This window comes from Rhododendron vialii, chromosome 11a, assembly GCF_030253575.1.
Source record: "Rhododendron vialii isolate Sample 1 chromosome 11a, ASM3025357v1".
Lineage (NCBI taxonomy): Eukaryota > Viridiplantae > Streptophyta > Magnoliopsida > Ericales > Ericaceae > Rhododendron > Rhododendron vialii.
The window spans coordinates 26445983-26466825 of NC_080567.1; the positions used below are offsets into that span (position 1 = coordinate 26445983).

The following is a 20843-nucleotide window of genomic DNA, read 5'->3' on the forward strand; positions in this document are numbered from 1 at the left end:
GCTCTAATCTTTTTCTTTCTTTCTTTTTCTACTAATTCTGGGCCCCCAACCCCGCTTCCCGCAAGTGGAGTGGAGTGCAATTTAGTCCCTCTTTTATATTTTCATGTACAAAGCTAAGGTTTGATTTCAGTAAGTATTCATCCCCTCCCCAAATCCCTTAGGATAAAGTAGATTAGATTTAACGAATGATATTATATATATATATATATATATATATATATATATATATATATGTCACTACCCAGTTTCAGGTAGCCAAATAAGATGTTAGGCAGTTTAAAAGTGTCGCTATTGCGTTAGGGCATGTCTGGGTTAGGATGAAAGATATCGATTACCTTGTGATTTACTTGTTTTGTAGTATTTGTTAGACGATTAGTTTGACTTTGTCTAAGGTCTTTGTAATGATATCCGTTTTGTAAGTGCCGCTAAACGTTTATCAATACAATCTTCACACTATTGACACAAAAAAAAAAAGTAAAGCCAAAGCAGAATTCCGTATAGACTGACCCAAAAAAATTAATAACACGGTTACAAATCTGAGACCTAAGGTGAGAATCAACTCCTAAGCCCTAGGTCTTAAGAGAAAATTAACCTTCAAATCTCAGGCCTTAACCACCACTGATTCTTAAGGATAATATAGATCCCTAAGGATAATATAGATTAGGCCCATGTGTTCAAGCCTTGAGATTAAAACAATCTCAATTGTTTATTGTTTAAATCACAGTGTGGGATTAATCTAAAAAAATAGATTTACTTGTGATATTGGTAACTGGTAAGTACATACTGTACTACTCCCTCAGTCCCTTTTTTTGTGTCCAGTATTTCATTTTGGGTTGTCCCTTAATAAGTGTCCATTTTGTAAAGTTAAGGGGGTAAAAGTTGGTGTATTGTCTATTTTGTCCCTAAAAGTAAATTTTATTTTGAAAAGTTAGTGAGTAAAAGTGTAATGATGATGGGTAAGTAGGGAAAGTGGAGAAAAAAGTTGATGTGAAAGGTGTAATGATGATGTCTTTTTAATAAGTTGGAGTTACGAAGCAGGACACTTAAAAAGGGACGGAGGGAGTAATTTTTGTTACTAGTTTTTTTCTTAAAGAATTAATTACTCGTCTCAGGCACACATATTTGTCGTACGTTATTCGTCTAGAACAACTTATAAAATAGATGGCCATGATGATCGGATCAAGTTGGATGTGTTCATTCTAGTTTATGCACCAGGCCTCGCAAAATTAAAGAATCAATAGGATGAGACTCGTGATGAATTAACAGGTCGAGATCAAGAGGGTTAGGTCATTTTACAAACGCGGAGACAATTTTTTTCTTGCTGACGCAGGAAAACATCAGGAACAAAGGTATTGTATACTTCTTAATAAAAAATTTAATTTGGGAAACAATTTTCAATATCTTTTTTGGCGCTGCTATTCGCAGCCCTTTATTTTCTCTCATAGCCCATTACATTTCGGTAAATGGTTGTTGAAAATCATACATAACATTTCGGTAAATAGATGTTGAAAATAAGATTATATTTCGGTAACTACATATCGAAAATATGTTAAACTTTTGGTAAACAACTACCGAACATACATTTTTGATAAATAGCTGTTGAAAAAAATATTATATTTCGGTAATTGGATGCTGAAAATATATTTCAATTTCGGTAACTAACTGTCGAGTATAATTGAAAATTTTTAACGGACTATGAGAGAAAATAAAGGGTTGCGAATAACAGCGCCCTCTTTTTTTAGGTCTTTTAACTTATCGCAACACATACTAGCATATGTATATGTTACTAGTACCATGACTAATGGTTTGACTTTGAACTTGAAGACTATTTCCCTAAATTTCATGTAAAGTTGACATTACAAGATAGACACATTTACTTCCTTATTAAAAATTGAACCGATATTCATTGAAAAAAACCAATAGCTAACAAAGGCTTTGCTTACATAATACTCGAACTCCATTATGTTAAGCTATTTTTCTGGTCTTCGAACTCAAACGTAAGGAATATGATTTTGGGTTTTTCTCCCAAACAAAGTAAGAAATTCGTCACTGAAAATGAAGAGCACGGTAATTATTCAATGGTCTCGGGCACTACGTGGTGGTGCCTCAATACTCTTCTTCACCTTCACTTTCGTTGGCATTTTAATTCCATTGTTTTGGAGGGTTTTTCTGTTTTGTTGTTTTGGTTGTTTTGGGGGGTTTGGTTGCTGATTGTTTTGGGGGCTTTGGTAGCTGGTTGTTTCGGGTTTTTGGCTCTTTTTTGTGGTGTTTTTAGTTGGCATCTTGCCTTCTTCGGGTTTTGGTTCTCGGGTGGCGTTTTTTCGCCAGTGTGCCCGTGATCCGTTTAATCTTTGTAATCTTTTCAAAGATTAATAAAGTCATTTTTGCTCAGCAAAAAAAAATACTCTTCAACATTTATTTTTGGGTAAATTTCATTGACCTCCCCTGAGGTTTCTGACAAATGCAGGAACCTCCCCTGAGGTTCTAATAATTGCACTGACCTCCCTTACTTTACAAACTATTGTTCAGATTCCCCCATTCCGTTAAATCAACAATAACGCCGTTAGTATTTGCTACTAAATGACTAAAATGCCCTCGAATAATTGTAAACTAAAAATCAATTCCTCTTGTTCTATTTTTTCTAATTGGTAATTTTAATGTTAAATTATAACTAACTAAATATATTTGGTCAAATTTCAATAACTACTAATACATCTTATATTTCAATGATCATTATTTTCATATAGTTAATTTTTTTCATGTATCTCTTTTGATTTATAAAGTTAATATTTTGTATTTTTCTAACTCATCACATCCCGAAACAAAAACTAAAAAAAAAAACTTGATTTCGACCTATTTGTTATGAGCGAAGTCAATGTATCTTTTCTCTCAATTTTTTTTTTCATGTTTGTATGCTACTTTTTTCTTTGACTTGGGATTTAATACTATTTAACAAAATTAGACTTGAGTTATACATACTTTGGTCAAACTTGTATCGTGAGTTATGCATTTTACAGTTTGATAATCATGGTCTATTTTTTCCTCTCTGACGTGAATTTTGAAAATAAGAGACGCATGCAAATGCCTAATCCAACATACAAAAAAAACTATCTTGTATTTTTTAACGAAATGAAGTTGGTGTAAAAAGTTCTTTAACCTTTTTTTTTTTCCTTCTTATTTCATTAGTGATAATTATGTTTCATCAGAAATGTACTAGTAGAAAAAAATAGATGAAATCTTTAAAGAATGATCAATGAGTAAACCAAATTGAGTTTATTTCTTAAAAAAATTGAAAAGAGCCATGTTTTTTTCCCCCTCTAGTATGATGGATTAGATATCTCTTTGAGTCCTCTATTTGGAAAATTACACCTTGAAGAGAAGGAAAAACAATGACTATGATAATGTAAAATGCTTGATTAATTATTCAAATTTAACAAAAGTTTGTATAATTGAGTCTAATTTGATGTTAAAATTATATTATATAAACAGTGTAATGTTACTTTTAATATTTGAGAAACTCCAATTAAAGTACAAAAAAGAAGAAAAGGACTTGATTGTTTAGTTTAGTAATATTCAAGGGCATTTTAGTCAATTAATAACAAAAACTAGCGGTGTTAGTGTGGATTTAACGGAATGGGGGAATCTGAACAATAGTTTGTAAAGTAAGGGAGGTCAGTGCAATTATTAGAACCTCAGGGGAGGTTTCTGCATTTGTCAGAAACCTCAGGGGAGGTCAGTGAAATTTACCCTTTATTTTTTGGAGTCCATACACTTAGTACTAGCTCCGTATGAATGTACGGTGAAGAAAGGTGGTGCCGTATTGGAACCACCCAATAATTTTTTTCCCCAAAAATAGAGATTACAGACAGGCAGAAAAGGCACACTAAAATCTTCCTAATTTTTGCTTTTTAAAATGTCTCTCTCTCTCTCTCTCTCTCTCATGGGCATGTCGGTGGGTTTTTTTTTTTTTAATGTGGATTTCTTATTTTGGGAATTGGCGCAGTCAGTGATAAAGTGTTGGATGATGCTATGGTATCCCCGGTCATTTTGGGGACACTGTAATTTTTGGTATAACCGACCTTTACAAGCATAACAAAAACCAGTGACATGTATAACCAAGGTCTTACAAAGGCATAACCCCTAAAATCCCCAAAATTTTTGGGGATTTTAGGAGTTATGCCTTTGTAAGGTTTTGGTTATACACATCACTGGTTTTGGTTATGCGGTCAGTTATTTCAAAAATTACGGTGTTCCCAAACGACTGGTGGACATTTCCCGTAAGGGATTTGTAAGGCTTGTTGGGATTTTCTGTGGACTTGTGAGAACCACGGCATTCCAATTCCATTGCTGCTGCGGGGAATATGGGATATTCGAATATCCACGCAACTCCTCACATGACGAATTCTTGTCCTAAACCATCTCTATTATAAAACAGAAGAGGGTGGGGACAAGTTGTTGGAACGGTTTAGATTCATTTGATTCAAAGGCTGTAGTGCATCATCCAACTTTTCGGTTAAATGCCCATGATTTTCACCTAAATTACACAACTGTCATTCCCTTCCAACCGGGATGCATAGTGCCGTAAGCACGGACTAACACTAGTACTCTAATGACGCACATTCGATGGGGGATTAGCAGCGATGAACGGGCGGATTTTGTCGTACCTTAAACCGGATTCTAAAAATTACGAGATAGTCCCGATCATGCCCAAGTAACACGTGGGTACTTCTGTGCTCGTCTCGGTCGGAAGATGAGTTTGCCCACTCCGTCCCGCCCAGTGAAAAGGAAGAAAATTTGTTTAACGTGAAAGCAAAATCGGAATGATTGTTAATATACAAGGTAGTATCTTAGTAATATGGGTGAAAATACGAGGGTACAATTATATTTGCACACGTTAAAAAATTCCGGGGCAGAGTATTATCTTTTCGAATTTCTGATTTTCCTCAGAACCCGACCGATGCCCAAAAACTTAATGGGAACCTGCCCCAATCGGGTCGGGTACAAAGGCAATTGCCTACACTGACTGAGAAGCAACAGAACACAATCTTAAAAATATATAATACCGGACAGAACTACATCCAGAGTTGGTCAATACATATGGACACACCTACATTAAACGAATTCAAACACAATTGTGTCCGAAAGTTGTGTTTCTAGAATTTTTGCTCACCGAGAATCTGAATACTTTACGGCCCGCTTGTTAAGGGACTAGAGTGTCCTGAAAATAAAGAAACTGGGGGATGGGATTTTCGCACGAGGCAACGATATAATTGCATTTGACATGATTCCAACATGTCAACTACATCAAACTGAATAAGAAGCCAGAAATGGAAATAAGTAATTGCAATAGCCATTTTTTCTTTGGAAAGAATTTGGCAGTTTCTTTTAACCAAGAAAGAAAACCATACTGACATTAAGGAAATGAAAGTCATCTTGTCTGCCTTAACTACAAAGTTGCAAAAGCAAGGTTTTGAAGTGCCAAAACCACCCAGCAACTAACTCAATATAGGGACAAATTTATCCATTACTACAATGGTAATGACAACTACATAGCTCTGCGAACAAGTGGTTGAATGAGGCCCCCAAAAACTGACAAACAAAACAGGGACAGAGGGATTACATAGGAAAGGATCCAGAAGAAGAGGGGATTCCAGCAGATTGCAGAGTCAACTAATGAAATTCGAGACGAAGCGAGCACACCTTCAGTTGAAAGAAAATCCACCAGCAGGAACAGTGAGCTCGCTCCCTCCAAATTGGAATCCCGGGTGGGACGGTGCACCACCAGGGGGCAGTGGCTCATCATCTTCCTCCAACCAATATGTCTCCAGAAGCTTCACCGCCTTCTCATAAATCTCAGTGTTGTCGTGGCTCTGCAGGTTCTCAATTTTCTCTAACCCATCCGCATCTTCGATCATTTGAGCATAGAGATTCGCATCTCCACTACGGCCCAATAACTTCTCAGATTCCCCAACTTTCAAGATGTTTTCAAGTCCTTCTAAACAGACTGTGACGATCCTTGGATCGGGACATACAAGAAGATCACATAACGGCTTTATACATGCTTGGCTAACAAGGTACCTGTGACCAAAATTTATATCAAACTTGTACATTGATATTTCAAAAACAAAATGAAAAATAAATAGAGCAACAAAATACTGTAATTGATAGCATACTTGATTTGTTCATGAGTACCACCAGATGTGGCATTTGAGATTGCCCATGAAGCCTCTTTCTTGATCTCGAACTCAGCATTTTGAAGCAGGTGAACAAGAGGGCCAAAAATATTGGCCTCAATCACAGCCTGCAGAAGTTCAAAATCATGTCTTTACCCTAATAATGGCTACAATACCACTGGTTGATTTTCTCACGAGCATCCAATAGTAATTAGATACACCAAGATGGCCATAAACTAAATGCAACATTTGTCCCTCGTTAGGCACACAGGAGGCCAGGGGTACGATAAGACAATCTATCTTTTCACATTTCAAAACAAACATAGGGAAAGACGTGTGGTTTTACCACTTACCTGAATCTGTTCATTGTTGCCAGCAGTGATGTTTGAGATTGTCCAACAAGCTTCCTTCTTGATACTCTTCTTGTGATTACTTGCCAACAGGTTCGCTAGACAAGGTAATGCTTGGTGATTGATAATACACTGCAGGAATAGCAGTAAAATTCTGTTAGAGTAGAACGAAAGTCGAATAAAATAATTCAGAACTTGAAGCGGTGAATTTCTGAGCGGACTAAGCCTTCTTTAGACCCTGCCCAATGACCAACGAAAATCACCATCCATATTTTTATTTTTCATTCCAGTAACAGGTATCAAACCAGCACCCCAAAAACCAAGTTCTAGCCATTTCCCATATATATTAGACCCAAAATATTAGAATACTCATTACTCTAACGAAAACACAGTATTAAACAGTACCATCCAATTAACTTATCCACGCGATCTCATTTAAAGAGCAAGAATGATACAAAACCTATAACCAATATGAAATTAAACAGAACATAGATAAACATAAAGTGCACGTAAAATATAGCTAAAGACGAGAACTAAACATGATCCCAATTGATAATACCTGAGTTTGCATGTCATCTCCAGTGACAATGTTACCAACCGTACGAAGAGCGGGAATTAGCACAGAAGGGGATGGATGACTGAAATTCCAAGATAAAACTTCAGTTTTAGCCAGAAACCAAATGAAAGAGAAGACAAAAGAAAACCACCAGTAAATGAATCCACAAAGTACATGAGATAATATTCAACACTCACAGTAAAAGCTCAACCAGTCGAGGGCATACACCTGCATCAATAACAGCTTGAATTTTATCATTTGTACCATCCGAAAGATATGAGAGGGCCCAGCATGCATCTGTCAAGACTTCATCATCATTCGAGTGAATAAGACGCTGAAGAGCTGGGAGTGCAGGCTTTGTCTGGGCAATTAGATTGTGTTTTGGAGAGAGAGAGAGAGAGAGGGTATCAAATTTAGCATATCAAAAAACATCACCAAAACATGATGCAAACACAGGCACACATTGCCAATTGTTGATGACATGATTCTTCCCATCCCAATTGTTAATGACTTGAATCTTCCATACAACTTTTGAGGAATAATAGTTGGTACCTATTGTCAATGCTTGGGCAAAACGAAAATGCAGGGGTATAGCCACAAATTCGTGTAATTCCACTGAAATATGATACAAGAAGTTTCTGATTCAATATTCGTTTCTAGCAAAGCATAATTTCAAATCTGATTACCGCAACCATGAAATATATTGCCTAGTTCCAAGTAACCTCTTCTTGAATTACCAACTCAACTGCTAAGTTCTTTCATGCCATCTCAACGACTAAAAAGAGCCTGAATTTTGTTTACCCAACAAGAAAGTCCAAATTTTAAATCAAGCGTTTTGCCTACAGATACAATTAAAATAAAAAAATTCTTCTAGATGATGTAGACTCAAACTATAAACCAAAGGATCCAGAAAATGGGGGGGCCCAATCACTGCTCATCCAATTTACATGTCCCCCAAAAGTAAGATAAACAGAAAAGCAACATGTCCAATAGATATACCTGATCAAAAGCAGCCTGTGGCTTGCCCCTACAGAAATTTGAAAGTGTCCAGGTAGCATTTCTGAGCATTGAAAGCTTTGCATGCTCATTCAACTGCAACAGTAAAGGAAGCAAAGCTCCATGGCCAAGGACAAGATCACGGCATTTGGCAGAATCACCAGCAACATTTCCCAATGCCCAGACTGCCTGTGGTTCCAAAGGGCCAAAGGACCAATCAGCTATTGCAAATGGAAATTCAAATTTTCTGTAAATACTTTGATCCATTGTTCAAAAGATAAAAGTTGTAGCAACCAAAACGTCAAGTGAACAAGAAAAAGTGATGATCTGAAACAACTAAGTAAAGATATAAAAGAGCAACAAGAATGTACCTGCTCCCTAACATCATCACTAGGAGAACCAAGAAGCTTCACAAAGATTGGAACAGCGCCATGGTCAATTACCACATTAGTGTGCTCAGATGTCCCAGAAGCAATATTTGTGAGAGCCCAAGCAGCCTCAAACTAAACAAAATTAAAGCAAAATTTATTGTAGACATGATTTCTTTCAATGTATAAAAAAAATAAAAGACCAAAAGATGAACAGGATCTAGACCTGAAGTTGTGGAAAGTCCTCCCTCATAAGAAACTCAACAAATCGTGGAATAACCCCTGTTTGAATAACTTCCTCGATTGGAGGACTCCGCTCTGATAAGAACATAGAATTCCATATTTTAAAAATCTTCTAGACCGCGAAATAGGTATAATTATTACATAATTTGTTTGAAAGAGTCCAATAATCACCTATGGATAGCAGCTTCCGAAATTGAGCAGTCGCCTCTAGCTGCAAAATCCCATCGTCAGCCCAAACACCCGCGACCATTGCAGGTAGATGCTCTAACTGCAACAACCACAACAACTAAATAAGCGCATGGCAGCTGCAATAACAAGGAAGTACCTCCATTTAGGAAAAACAAACAAGCAAGCCCAGTTAGCAAATATCCATCCCTTACTCAAACTAAGATTTGAGCTAAAAGCACCTGAAACTCCATCCACTGAGTCCACTCGTATACTGAAATCGTTATTACTCAACTCAAGGGAGACATGAATCATTACTCCAATTCTGAAGGCCATTTAATCTCTCCCAAATATACAAATATTGACTATTCCATATGAATGAAGCTGTGTGCCTAGATTTGAGTTTGACTATTATAGGAAGCAAGGTGATAAGCATGGAAATTGAATCAAGTCTCTATTCCTGCCCTTTGTGATGCCTTCCAGCTTTGATTTAGGGACATGGCTTCTTGGCTTGTCTATTGAGTTCTTCGATATTTAGAGGTTCATGGGGGGTCGTTATTTCAGTGGTAAAACTTCGTAAGAGCATCCACTTAAAGCATAAAATTGCCAAAGATTAGGCCTGTCTCCCATCCTCCCTATCCATACCCCATCAATTGGGAATTACGCACTGCCACTGTTTTATTATAATGAAGTGTTTACATCAAATGAATTTTTTACTCCTACTCGTACTCAAATTTTGATTAGAACTGTTGGACATATCCTTGCAATCAATAACAGCAATCATTAACTTACTAAACCCTCAGCCCGACGGAAACTCAAGAGCAACATAAAAAAAAACGTAAGACCTAAACAAATGACGAGGTTTTACAGCAAAATTTCCAATATGTCATTGCTCACCACATGACAATACTTTACTTCACATACAGCATACCACTGGAACTACCAAATTTGGCAATCATTAACTTACTAACCCCTCAGCACGACGGAAACTCAAGAGCAACATAAAAAAACATAACACCTAAACAAACAACGAGGTTTTACAGCAGAATTTCCAATATGCCATTGCTCACCACATGACAACACTTTACTTCACATACAGCATACCAATGGCACTGCCAATATTTAATTGGATGAGCCTCAAATTCGTTCACAACCTAAGTCACATAATCTTTCAGTAGAACGCTTCGATCCAACTCTCAATCCATGCTCTCGCAAATTATACTACTTCGTAATGTTTTCGGAGGGCGCTTTCCCCCTTTCGCGCGCGCTCACACACACGTTATACTACTTTGTAATGTTTTCGGAGGACGCTTTCCCCCTTTCGCTCGCGCTTACACGCATTCTGTAACTAAGGTCAGCACAACTTATCGAGCAACATAAACACCAACTTCGATCAAATGAACGCAGATTAGATTGCAAATTGGGACTAGAAATGAAGATTTGGGGCGTGTCTGCTACCTTGGAAGCAGGTTGAACAGTAGCGGTTTGGACGCTGCCGCCTTCCCGTCGCTTCTTCATCAAGCTCTCTTCTCTTCGGTTCTTCCGGATCTCGACCATGTTGTCCTCCCTCCTCCTCCTTCCTTCTTCCGCGTCGACGGCGACCTTGTACCTGTTGCGGCGGACCTCGGTTCTCGCGCTCGGTCTGAGAGACATGGTTGCTCGATCGGAGAAATGGAAAACCTAGAGAGAGATGTAGACGAGCGTGCACAATGTGTACGTGTTTTGTGTAGAGAGAGAGAGAGAGAGAGTGGGCGGAGAGAATGGGGGTTTTGATTTCACAGAGTGGAAGAGGGAAAGTTTTGTATAGGGTTTTGAAGGATGGGGTGGGAGGTGGGAGGGGAAATGGGCATGGATCAATTCTTATTTACGGGAATACCGTTAAATTTGAATTTCAATATGAGGGAACGACATTTTTGGAAATTGGAACGGATTTCAACTCTTTTTTTTTTAATGAGCAATAATATTAATACGTACTCCGACAAATTACCTTGAAAATGACACGAAAAGATAAATTAATGGTTTAAATTCACTATTGTACTGAGTACTGAAAATAAAAGAAAAATTAGTGGTTTAGATTCACTCTTGTGCTGGGTACTAAGAATTAGACCCCATTTCGGTAAAAATTTTATTTTTAAAATGCTTATTTTCCTTTTTATAAGATCGGTCACTCTCTCGTAATACATCACTTTTAATTTAAAAAATAATTACTTATTTTTCTTAGCGAAATGGGGCCTTATTGTTTTTAGATCCCTCTCTTGCGTGAATTTGGACACGTGACAAGCAAAAATAACTTGAGAGACAAGTTGGTTGAGCTTTTCAGCGATTTTGAACAATAAGTTAAAGTTGAATTAAATGGGTGAAAAAATTTAAAAATTTATAGAAATGGTCCTCGTAGTTTCATCCGAGTCTCATTTTCGTTCTCCAAATATCATTTATAACTCTTTTGACCTTCAATTTTTATTTTTGTACCAAATTGATCCAATTGATAACTTCTGTCAGCTAAACTGGACAAAAAAAAAAATTAGATTGAGAGTTTGAACGTTGCAGTTAGTACCAAGTTGGTCGAATTGATAACGTCTGCCATCAGTCTGGTTTTTTCCGTCCAGTTTGGCTGACAGACGTTATCAATTGGACCAACGTGGAACGAGAACAAAACTTGAAGGTCAAAAGAGTTACAATTGATACTTGGAGGACGAAAATGGGACTCAGGTGAAACTAGGAGGACCATTTCTATAAATTTCCTTAAAAATAAAAAATAAAGGAAGAGTATAAAAACGAAATACTCCTTCTAAATGAAAGCACAAGATTAATAAACAAAGTCATTTAAACAACATTAACCAACAATTCCTTAAATCACCGAATGTTGGAGAACAAGGTTTTCTGGCAAAATCAGGTTAAGTTTAAAAAATTAACAGGAATGTGTGTATTATTTTTAACAAAAACACGTAACGAGTTGGTTGAGTTCAGCTAAGAAGATTGTACAATATAAGTGCAAATTGAAGTTTGTCCAATATCGCGATTGTTGAAAGCCCATCACATTCTGTCGATAACGAGGGTGTTTTGGTTCAATAAGTAAGTCGGATTATTTGTTTGTCTTTATTTTAGTTTTTTTATTATTTCTTTTATGAATTTTTTATTTGTCTCCCCAAAAAGAATATATAAATTAAAGAATTATTAACCCTAAACAGATTTTTTAATAAAGAAAAAAAAAACTAAAAATCTCTATTTTAGATTATTTATGTCTTTAGTGAAAAATTTTAAGATTTTCATCATAAATTTTTATTTTTTAGATTATTCTCATTAAGACGAAGCAATAATTCAAACAAAAAATGATGCAAAATTAACAAAGACCGAAAAAATTTGAATGAAAACAAAAAATAAACCCGGCAATCTTATTTAAGCAAAGAGGGCCGTAGACTTGTGCTTGAAGTCTGAAGTCTGAAAACCTGCATCCATTGGTTTCCTCTTTTACATGGGCCAGAAGCCCAAAGGAAATGAAATTAAGGTTTAACCTAGGCCTATCAATGGACAGATCCAATCCGAATCCGATAACGTCGATTCGATAATTCGAATCCGGTAATTCAAATACGGATTGAATCAGATCGGATAAATTCATTATCAATCCAATCCGAACTTTAATTTTTTTAAAAAAACTTTAATTTTTTTATTTTGAAAAAAAAATGTTTAAGAAGTTGTATTTTTATTTTAAATTGGAAAAAAAAAAATTTTTGCTAAAATTTTTGAAGTAAAAAAGTTTTCGGATCGGATTGGATCCGAATTTTTCGGATTCGGATTACTACTATCTGATTCGAGTCTTATCGGAATCGAATTTGTCGGATTCGGATTGGATCCGGCCCATTGACAGACCTAGTTTAACCCATTAAAAACCACCCCACACTAGAACAAATTGCAAAATACTGCTGCTACGTACCATTTACTATTGAATTTCATACATGGGAAATATCGTGACTTCCAAATTGGCCACCACCCCGGTCCCCGCTTGCGGCTGTAGAGCATTTGATTGACTTTAATTTATCAAGCAGGATAGTGAATTATTTTTTTGAGACATGAATGAATCGGATACTAGAGATAGATTGAAAACACCATGTAATAAGACACACTTAGCTAGGGGCGTTTCTGTTAAACGTTAAGCTATAGATTACTTCTTATGACCTATAAACGTCAAGTTGTTTCTGCCAACTTTTGTTGTAGAAAATATGCTAGAGTAGTAGAAGAAAATGTAGCAACTGTTTTAGTTTAGTGGAAGCAACTTAACTTTTGATTAAAAATAAGTTGGTTTAGTGAAAACAACATCGCTAAATGCAAGAAGTTGTAGACAAAAAAGAGAGAGTGGAAACACCCTCTTATTATGGTATCTTCGTTCTCACAAACTTTGTACTATCAATTGTATACAGAGTCAACCATGAGCTAAAACCGAATAAGCGGTCGCACCCCACTCGAAAAATTTTCCATGCAGATCAGAGCCTCTTGACATTTTTGGTTGTCTATGTTTTCAAGTTGTTCTCATTCTTAACCATCTTTTTGATTGATCTGATAACTTAATTCCGCAAATACCAATATAACATTAGATCAATTAAGAAAGAAATAGAGTAATGATTGAAGATATGGATAATGATTGGAGAGAGATGAAGAGAGATGAGAAAGTAATAATTGAAAAAATAGGGTAATGATTGAAAAAAGAAATAGAGTAATGATTAAAAACAAAACTAAAAGTGAAATGTTAACCGAACAAAGCGAATGTATTCATTGTTCGAATTTTTGTATGAATAGGAGGAAAATGGAAGCACTTCGGGAGATTAAATGCTCCATCACTATTAACATGGCAAAAACATATGAATATACAATAGAGATGTACCATAGTGAGAATAATCTGCACAGGTGTCCGTGATCGAGAGATTATTCCGTGCTCTTGGTGCACCGCGTTTGGAGTACCCACAACACTGAACACGTGAAGTTGAGTTGATTTTTGTTCACCCTTCACTTAAGAGAGTGAACATTACCCTTCTTTCTATTGGTTGAAATAATGTAGACCCCACCACAAAGTGATGTAATGCTTACCAAAAAGTGCATTACATGGTAAGCATGACATCATTTTGTGGTGAGATCCACACCATTTCAACCAATGAGAGAAAATGTAATGTTCAACCTTTTTTAAGGAGGATGAACAAAATTGCACTCCGTTGAGTTGCAAGTGGGAGTGTTTTATGGGAAAATGACGGTTAATGACATATTTTGATAATTAATACTCCTTCCATCCCTAAATAAGTGTTCGGCGTGCAAAATTAGGCCTTCCAAAACATGCATTTGTTTCGTTAAAAAAATTATTATTTTTTCACAAATCAATAGATAGCAATGAGTTCTATTAGATTGTGGAAAAAAATTAATTTTTTTAATAAAAACTATGCATATTTTGTAAAGTCTAATTTTGCTCGCCGGACACTTATTTAGGGACGGAGGGAGTATCCGCTAAGGACATTTTTAGCATTAACAAATGTTCTCAGCATGTCCTTAAGGGGTGGATACCACTATCCCCGTCCCCGAACCCAAATCCATTCCCATCCCCTCCCCGATCTCCACTGGGCAATTATTTTTACCCTCCATCCCCACCCCAAACAGGGAACGGGGATCCCCGCGGAAAAATTGAGGATCCAACTGGAATCATAAGCAAAATCGGTGTTTTTAATCCGGTATCCCTCTAGCAAGACACCAAGAACAAACAACACACGCAGAGCTCTTTAAAGCTTCGGTTTCTCAGTCTCTCAACACAACGCTATTTCATGAGTTTCCGACGCGAACAATATTTATCTTATTAGAACTATCGACTAGAGCTCTTCTTTCTCCTAACTTTCTATTCGTGGTAAATGAATTCAATTACTTCTATGTTAATTGACAATGAGCGTTAGTTTCTTTCTTTCTTTCTCATTTATGTGTGTGTGTGTGTGTATATATATATATATACGGGGTGGGGATGGGATGGGGCGAGGACAGACTCATACCCATCCCCTACCCGTTTCCCATTTTCTTACAAAAACTATTCCCATCCCTTACTCGATCCCTGAAAATTTTTCGAATTTCCAACCCATTTGAGGCGGGCAGGGTGGGGCGGCTAAGATTGTCATCTCTATTAGCGGATATTAATTATCAAAACAAGTTATGAACCGTTATTTTCCTTATTTTATTGGGTTAAAAAGTGGACAAGGAATTTGTCCCTTTTGGGTACCGGCCATGAGGCCGAGGTAACCAAACTAATAAACCTATTTTAGGAAAAAAAATAAGGAACACGATAGAAGAAAAGGATGGGTGGGGCCCACGCCTATCATATTTTTCCCACCGTCCACGCCACTTGCGACAAACCAAATAAATATTCGCTTTTTTTTTTTTTTTAACCAAATGATTCGTCGGCCCTGATCTCTGGTCCCTTCAATTTACCACCGAGGACCCTACAACGGATTGGGAGACGCAGCCAAGCAAGACACTGCCAAGCACGCTCAGGGCTTGCCCACACGCTAAGTCCAAGAGGTTTGGGCTTTTAAGTATCTCATAAATTTTAAATTTTAGGAACACTTTAATATTTTTATTGTTTGAGTTTGAGTAAGACTATTTTTAAACCCAATAGATATTTTTGCTTCTAGAAATGCAATACGAGTAATATTCAAGTGATACTCATGCGTTCTTGAGATAATATGTGTTTATCTATTTAGAGACTTTGTATTTTGTATTTGTATGTAATGATTAGTAGAACTTTATATTGGTTTGGGTTTTTGTATTATGATTGTTGTTGTAAAAAATGTTAAGTATTAACTCTTTGAGAGCACACTTTGTTTATTAGGCCTCGAGCATTAAAAACCCTTGGGTCAGCCTTGAGCACACTGTCAAGCGCATCCGGACCGTTCATTTAGGTAATTAATGGTTCAGATATATTTGTTATTTTCTACCGGTCAAACTTAATTATTACCAGTAAAAGAAAACAAGTATATATAAACCATTTGATTGCGGAGATGAACGGTTCGAATGCGCTAGGCAGGCGCTTGACAGCATTCCCGGATCCCCCTTAAGTTCTCCAAAATAACCCGCACTTCTTTTTTCCCGGTCAGTTTACGTATACCTCGATCAGTTCTCTCCCTAGTATGGTCAAAGGCACCATTCACGTTTGGAATAGAAATTCACAAAAATTACATTTTTCTTATGGCTTGACTTCAAAAAAATCGAATTTTGATCAATTATGTAAGACAACGAACCCACCAAATCAAAGGCTAACCCACGCTTTGACAACTACTAGTACTACTTGTCTAGTGTCTACATCTCTTTTGTTTTTCAAGATATTTGGCAGAACGACACCTACGTGCACAAACGGAACTTGTATGCGTATTCTACATTCCAAAAGGGGGGAAAAAATATCCCAACTTGTGTTGCAGCTAGAAGCCTCTACTCCTTTTTCTTTTCTCTTTCTTTTACAAGAAAACGTCTACCTCATGTGCCTTCGTGGTTCACGATGGAGTGTTTCGGCACCATGTTATTCGCAAATATCTCAATAAGATCACCACTTGCTAGTTGCTACGAGCTGTAAAGAGTATTTTTTTTTTTTAGAGCATCTACACCGTGATAAGCAAGTGAACGTAGATAAACAAATTATACGCTTATAAAAACTTGAATGAAAGTATCGAGAAGATATTTCACATACTTGGGTTCTGTTCTGCCAAGGAAAATAAATACTTCATTCATCCCAATTTAATATTCCATCCGTTCCACTTTATTTTGTCTGTTTCTTTTTTGACACCTCACAAAAAATTATCTATATCTCATGATCTATAATTTTTTTTATGATTTCAAACACTTTGTTTAAAAGAATTAATTGAGATCTATCAAATAAGATCCATATTGAATATATAAAATATTATAAATTGATAGATATAGACAATTTTTTGAGACTTCTAAAAAAGGAAACAGGCACTATAAAGTGGGACGGAGGGAGTAGTTTTTTTAGAGTTTGCGTCACTTTTCAATTAATTATATATCGTAATGTTTTATGTGATTTTTAAAATATTATATTACAGAATTAATTGAGATCTATCAAACAAGATCCATATTGGATATAAAATTCGTTACCAATTTAAAGATATAAGTAATTTTTTTATTCGGTTAGGATAGAACAAGAGATTATTAAATTGGGACAGAGAGAATAAGTACTTATTTTTTGAATTAAACGTGATACTCCGTATATTGTAAGAGAATGACCCATCTCGTAAAGTCGGAAAAAAAAAATCTCGTAAAGCGAAAAATAAGTATTTAAAAATAAGAACCTTATCGGTACGGGGTCTTACTCATTAATTAAACGAGCATATACAAACTTGAATCCAAGAATTGATGGAAAATTTCAAATGCTTACTCATGAAACTAACCATCTAATTAGTATAACAAGAAGTGATTATTAGTCTTTGTTAATTGGTCACTCAAATTGTGGACTTGGTATCACGTTGTTCCATGTAATCTCTTCAGATTTATGTGAGAAAATAGGGCCTAATGTAGTTTAATTTTGTTGATTCAAGTTGTTCATAAGCTAAGGGAATAAATGGCCCTTCTATAGCCGAGGTTAAACCGTCGCAACAGTTTCAATTTCAATAAACACGGTTGCAGTTCTTTACTGCTTTTACTCAATTTATTTATGGACGTATGATTCATATGATTTGAATGTATTATTTGTCATTCACGTGGGCAATTTGACTTTTCCAGTTGTATTAAATTGTAATCTCTTTGATTAAGTTGTAATCTCTTTGATTGATAAAGTTCTTACTCTTCCTCAAAAATAATTGTTAATTTTATTGTTTCAATGAGTACTTTTTATTTTTATTTTTATGAACAAGTGTTTGAGCAGCTTACGTTCACTTCAAGCTAACAACTTCTTGCAATTTATCAAAATGTGCGTAAATTAACTTGCGAACTCCCAATTATAGAAAACTCATTTAAAGTACGTGCCAAAAATCAAGCACAGTAGAAAATTAAGGCAACAAATCTTTTAGCCACCAAACCAACCACCACGTTAAACTAGAGAAATGTGAAAAGGGCAGATACGTATCTTGCCTAAACTACCCCGTTACACAAAATTGTACACAAGAGAGGGATTAGATTTAATTTAATTTAATTTAAGACAAGAGGTGCGGAGATGCAATCCCCTACTCCGCAATCCATTAACAGCGGGAGCTAGTAGAGCGCTTCGTTGACTTGGTACTAGATGAACTGTCACGTGTCCTCTTCTTGGCCGTCGGATCTTCACTCCCGTAGTAGCTGGCAAGATCTGCACCGAACGCCTCCATGAAACTCCTCTGCAGATCCTCCAAACTCTCCTGCTGCCCCCCCCATAATAAAAATACTCAATTTTAGTGATGCACAGTAAATTAAATTCATTTCTGAATTTTATCCACATTAGTGCTAACTAATCATTCCTGACGTGAGAAATATCAATATAAAACATTATCTAAGTAACTACTAGTAATAAATATGATTTATTTTTTAAAAGACAATCTTTTTTCATTAGCACTTTTTAAAAAAGTACCGTTTTGTCTTTATTTGAATTTTTTTCGTATTTGTTTGTTTTGCGCTAATTTTTTTTGACCTTTTGATTCGTTTTAACAAAACAAATCAAAAAAGTAAAAAAAATTAATAATTTTACCTAATTATTTTAAACAATGACAACTTTTAAGTAAAAAAAGTGAAAAAAGTTTACTTAAATTAAAATAATTAACTCAGTCCAAATTGTCTTTGTAATCATAACCCAAAATTTGCGAAATACCGTACCTCGGCCGAGACTTTGTTACTGTCCATCATCTTCATCAGATCGTGCATGAAATCACCCATTCCCTGTTCCAAAATTATTCCCAACATTACGGATCCATCACCTAAATGTCGCATCAGAAAACGACGGAGTTTTATCGGAATTTCTACACTATTTGCTTACTTCGTCTTCGTCGAATAGATCGAGGACCCCAGCGTCGTACATTGATCTCTTGCTTTCGTCAGATAACACTGCAAACGGAAACCGAACGGCCCATCATTGACTCCGTCAATTCGAATTACAAAAACGAACTGAAATAACAAAAAACGCGTAAAACAAAAACAAATTCCGTTACGACACCTGAGTAGGCCTCTTGAATCTTCTGGAACCGGTGGTTGGCTTCTCCGGCCACCGCCGGATTCTTCGTCCACCTGTCCGGGTGCCATTTCTGCACCAAGTCAACAAACATACATACATACATAAGAATACATTACATCTTACACAAATTCACTATGTGCCACATAATTCTTCAAAATGCTCTCTCAATACTTGCACCGCGCTCTTGATCCTGATCATTGCTCTAGCAAATTATAGAAGTTTGAGATACTGTATGATTTAAAGTCGCTTTCACGAGGCTCACCGACAAGCACACGCGAAATTGGCGCTATTTTGGCATAATTTCAACCTTCGTACCGATGAATTAAGCGCATCATTTTATAAAGCTGTTAAATTCTTAGACGACTTTATTTTTAAGCAGGAATAATTTAAGGGAGAGGAAATAGGAGGAGGGGGTTACCAGAGCGAGCTTGCGATACGCAGAGCGAATGTCGGAGAAGGAGGCGTCCTGACGGATACCGAGGACGGAGTAGTAGCTGGATCCGTTGGTTCCTCCCTCTCGATCCATGGCTGGCCGCGCTTTCTCTAGGGAAAAATAGAAAGATTTTTATTCAAGGAGGACGAAGATGTAACTACCGCTATAAATCTACCATAGGCGTAGTAGGTGTGTTGATTTTTTCCGAGAGAGAATGAAGGAACTGGGGGAGGGGTTTTTAATGCGGTTTTTTAAGGTTAAATCAACTTTGATGAGTTCCTTGGCGAAAATATCCGGGGGGAGATTTGGAATTGGAGGAGAGAGAGAGAGAGAGAGAGAGAGAGAGAGAAAGTCTGACCTGACGCGTGGAAGAAGCTTCGAGAGGTTTTGGAAGCTAGATATTTCATTGTGGCATTACTTGATTTTCCCTGAATACTCGGGAAATTACGGGTTGTGCCATCGATTTGGCACTACCGTGGGGAATTTGGAAATACTATGGTGCGGGCATGTAAGACGGCTAATTCGATCGTCTATTTTGATGTTGAGTGTTCGGATTTAACTGGAGCTTCTATTGATTCGAGTCGTTCATTATCGAAATAGACGATCGAATGGGCCGTCTTATAACACCGTAGGGCAACCCTACAATTATGGGTAAAATCGATAAACCACGAACCGAACTGTCTTGAATGGCCCGATTCTAGTTTTTTTTTTTTTAATAACTAGTTGTCCAGGTCGATTAATCTCAGAAGGCCATAAATTTACCGTCCAATTGCGGAGCCCCCACTTAAATTTGGAGCAAATGCTCCATATGGTTTAACCCAAAATAAGATGATAGCACTTGAGATATTTCAAATCTAAAAAATCTCGGGGTTTGATCATTAGGCCAACTCTTGGGAATTGATTTTAGAATTTAGGGGTGTAATTTCACCGATTTGAAAATACGCCCCCATACGACAAATTTAAGCACTTATATCCTTTATACGTAATACTAATAATGCAGGGAGTGCAAATTCCCCCTCTTTCACTTCAAAGTAAAGGGGTGCAAGTTCTTAAATTTGAAGTACATAGGGTGTATCTTCAAATTTGTGATGGTGCATAGGGTGTAAGTGCAAATTACCCTATAATTTATTGGTGTGGTTATGGTTCTGGTTCTGGAATTGAAATTAAATTGAAACTGATACCTTAATTTTTAAGTTTTGTTCGAGAAGTCGCTTGGCCAGCGTTGTTAATTTTTATCGACCTAACTTAAATTTAAAAATTATCTTTATTTGAATTTTTTTCGCATTTGTTAGTTTTGTGCCAAAATTTTATAGATTATTGATTCGTCTCGACGAGACGAATCGGAAAAGTAAAAAAATTTCATTTTTACCCAAGTATTTTGAGAAATAATT

General features: G+C 36.4%; 2 protein-coding genes across 3 annotated transcripts; both read right to left on the reverse strand.

The window, feature by feature from the left end:
• Nucleotides 1-5379: 5379 nt before the first annotated feature.
• Nucleotides 5380-10662, reverse strand: LOC131308658 (importin subunit alpha-1-like). Its single transcript, XM_058335612.1, has 10 exons — nt 10310-10662; nt 8858-8954; nt 8670-8761; nt 8447-8578; nt 8079-8264; nt 7277-7440; nt 7083-7161; nt 6527-6655; nt 6174-6301; nt 5380-6078 (listed from the first exon to the last, which is right to left on the reverse strand). The coding sequence occupies exons 1-10, from the start codon at nt 10502-10504 to the stop codon at nt 5703-5705; spliced, it is 1578 nt and encodes a 525-aa protein (XP_058191595.1). The 5' UTR covers nt 10505-10662; the 3' UTR covers nt 5380-5702.
• Nucleotides 10663-17883: 7221 nt separating this feature from the next.
• LOC131308661 (uncharacterized) lies at nt 17884-19821 on the reverse strand. 2 transcript variants are annotated; one of them, XM_058335615.1, is made up of 5 exons: nt 19438-19821; nt 19002-19089; nt 18825-18892; nt 18665-18727; nt 17884-18213 (listed from the first exon to the last, which is right to left on the reverse strand). In XM_058335615.1, exons 1-5 carry the CDS (start codon nt 19543-19545, stop codon nt 18058-18060), a joined length of 483 nt encoding a protein of 160 aa, XP_058191598.1. In that variant the 5' UTR covers nt 19546-19821; the 3' UTR covers nt 17884-18057. The 2 variants fall into 2 exon arrangements, with proteins under 2 accessions (XP_058191598.1, XP_058191597.1); XM_058335614.1 differs by having other exon boundaries at nt 17884-18216; nt 19438-19819.
• Nucleotides 19822-20843: the final 1022 nt, after the last annotated feature.

Bases quoted from the DNA above. Each gene is read 5' to 3' on its own strand.
- LOC131308661 (XM_058335614.1), bottom strand. From the start codon at position 19,545: ATGGATCGAGAGGGAGGAACCAACGGATCCAGCTACTACTCCGTCCTC. The intron at 18,893-19,001 runs GTGTCGTAACGG...TTCCGTTTGCAG, and splicing joins GATTCAAGAGGCCTACTCAG to TGTTATCTGACGAAAGCAAG. The intron at 18,728-18,824 runs GTAAGCAAATAG...ATTTTGGAACAG, and splicing joins ATCTATTCGACGAAGACGAA to GGAATGGGTGATTTCATGCA.
- LOC131308658 (XM_058335612.1), bottom strand. From the start codon at position 10,504: ATGTCTCTCAGACCGAGCGCGAGAACCGAGGTCCGCCGCAACAGGTAC. The intron at 8,265-8,446 runs GTACATTCTTGT...TTGGAACCACAG, and splicing joins GTGATGATGTTAGGGAGCAG to GCAGTCTGGGCATTGGGAAA. The intron at 6,302-6,526 runs GTAAGTGGTAAA...GAACTTCTGCAG, and splicing joins GCAACAATGAACAGATTCAG to GCTGTGATTGAGGCCAATAT.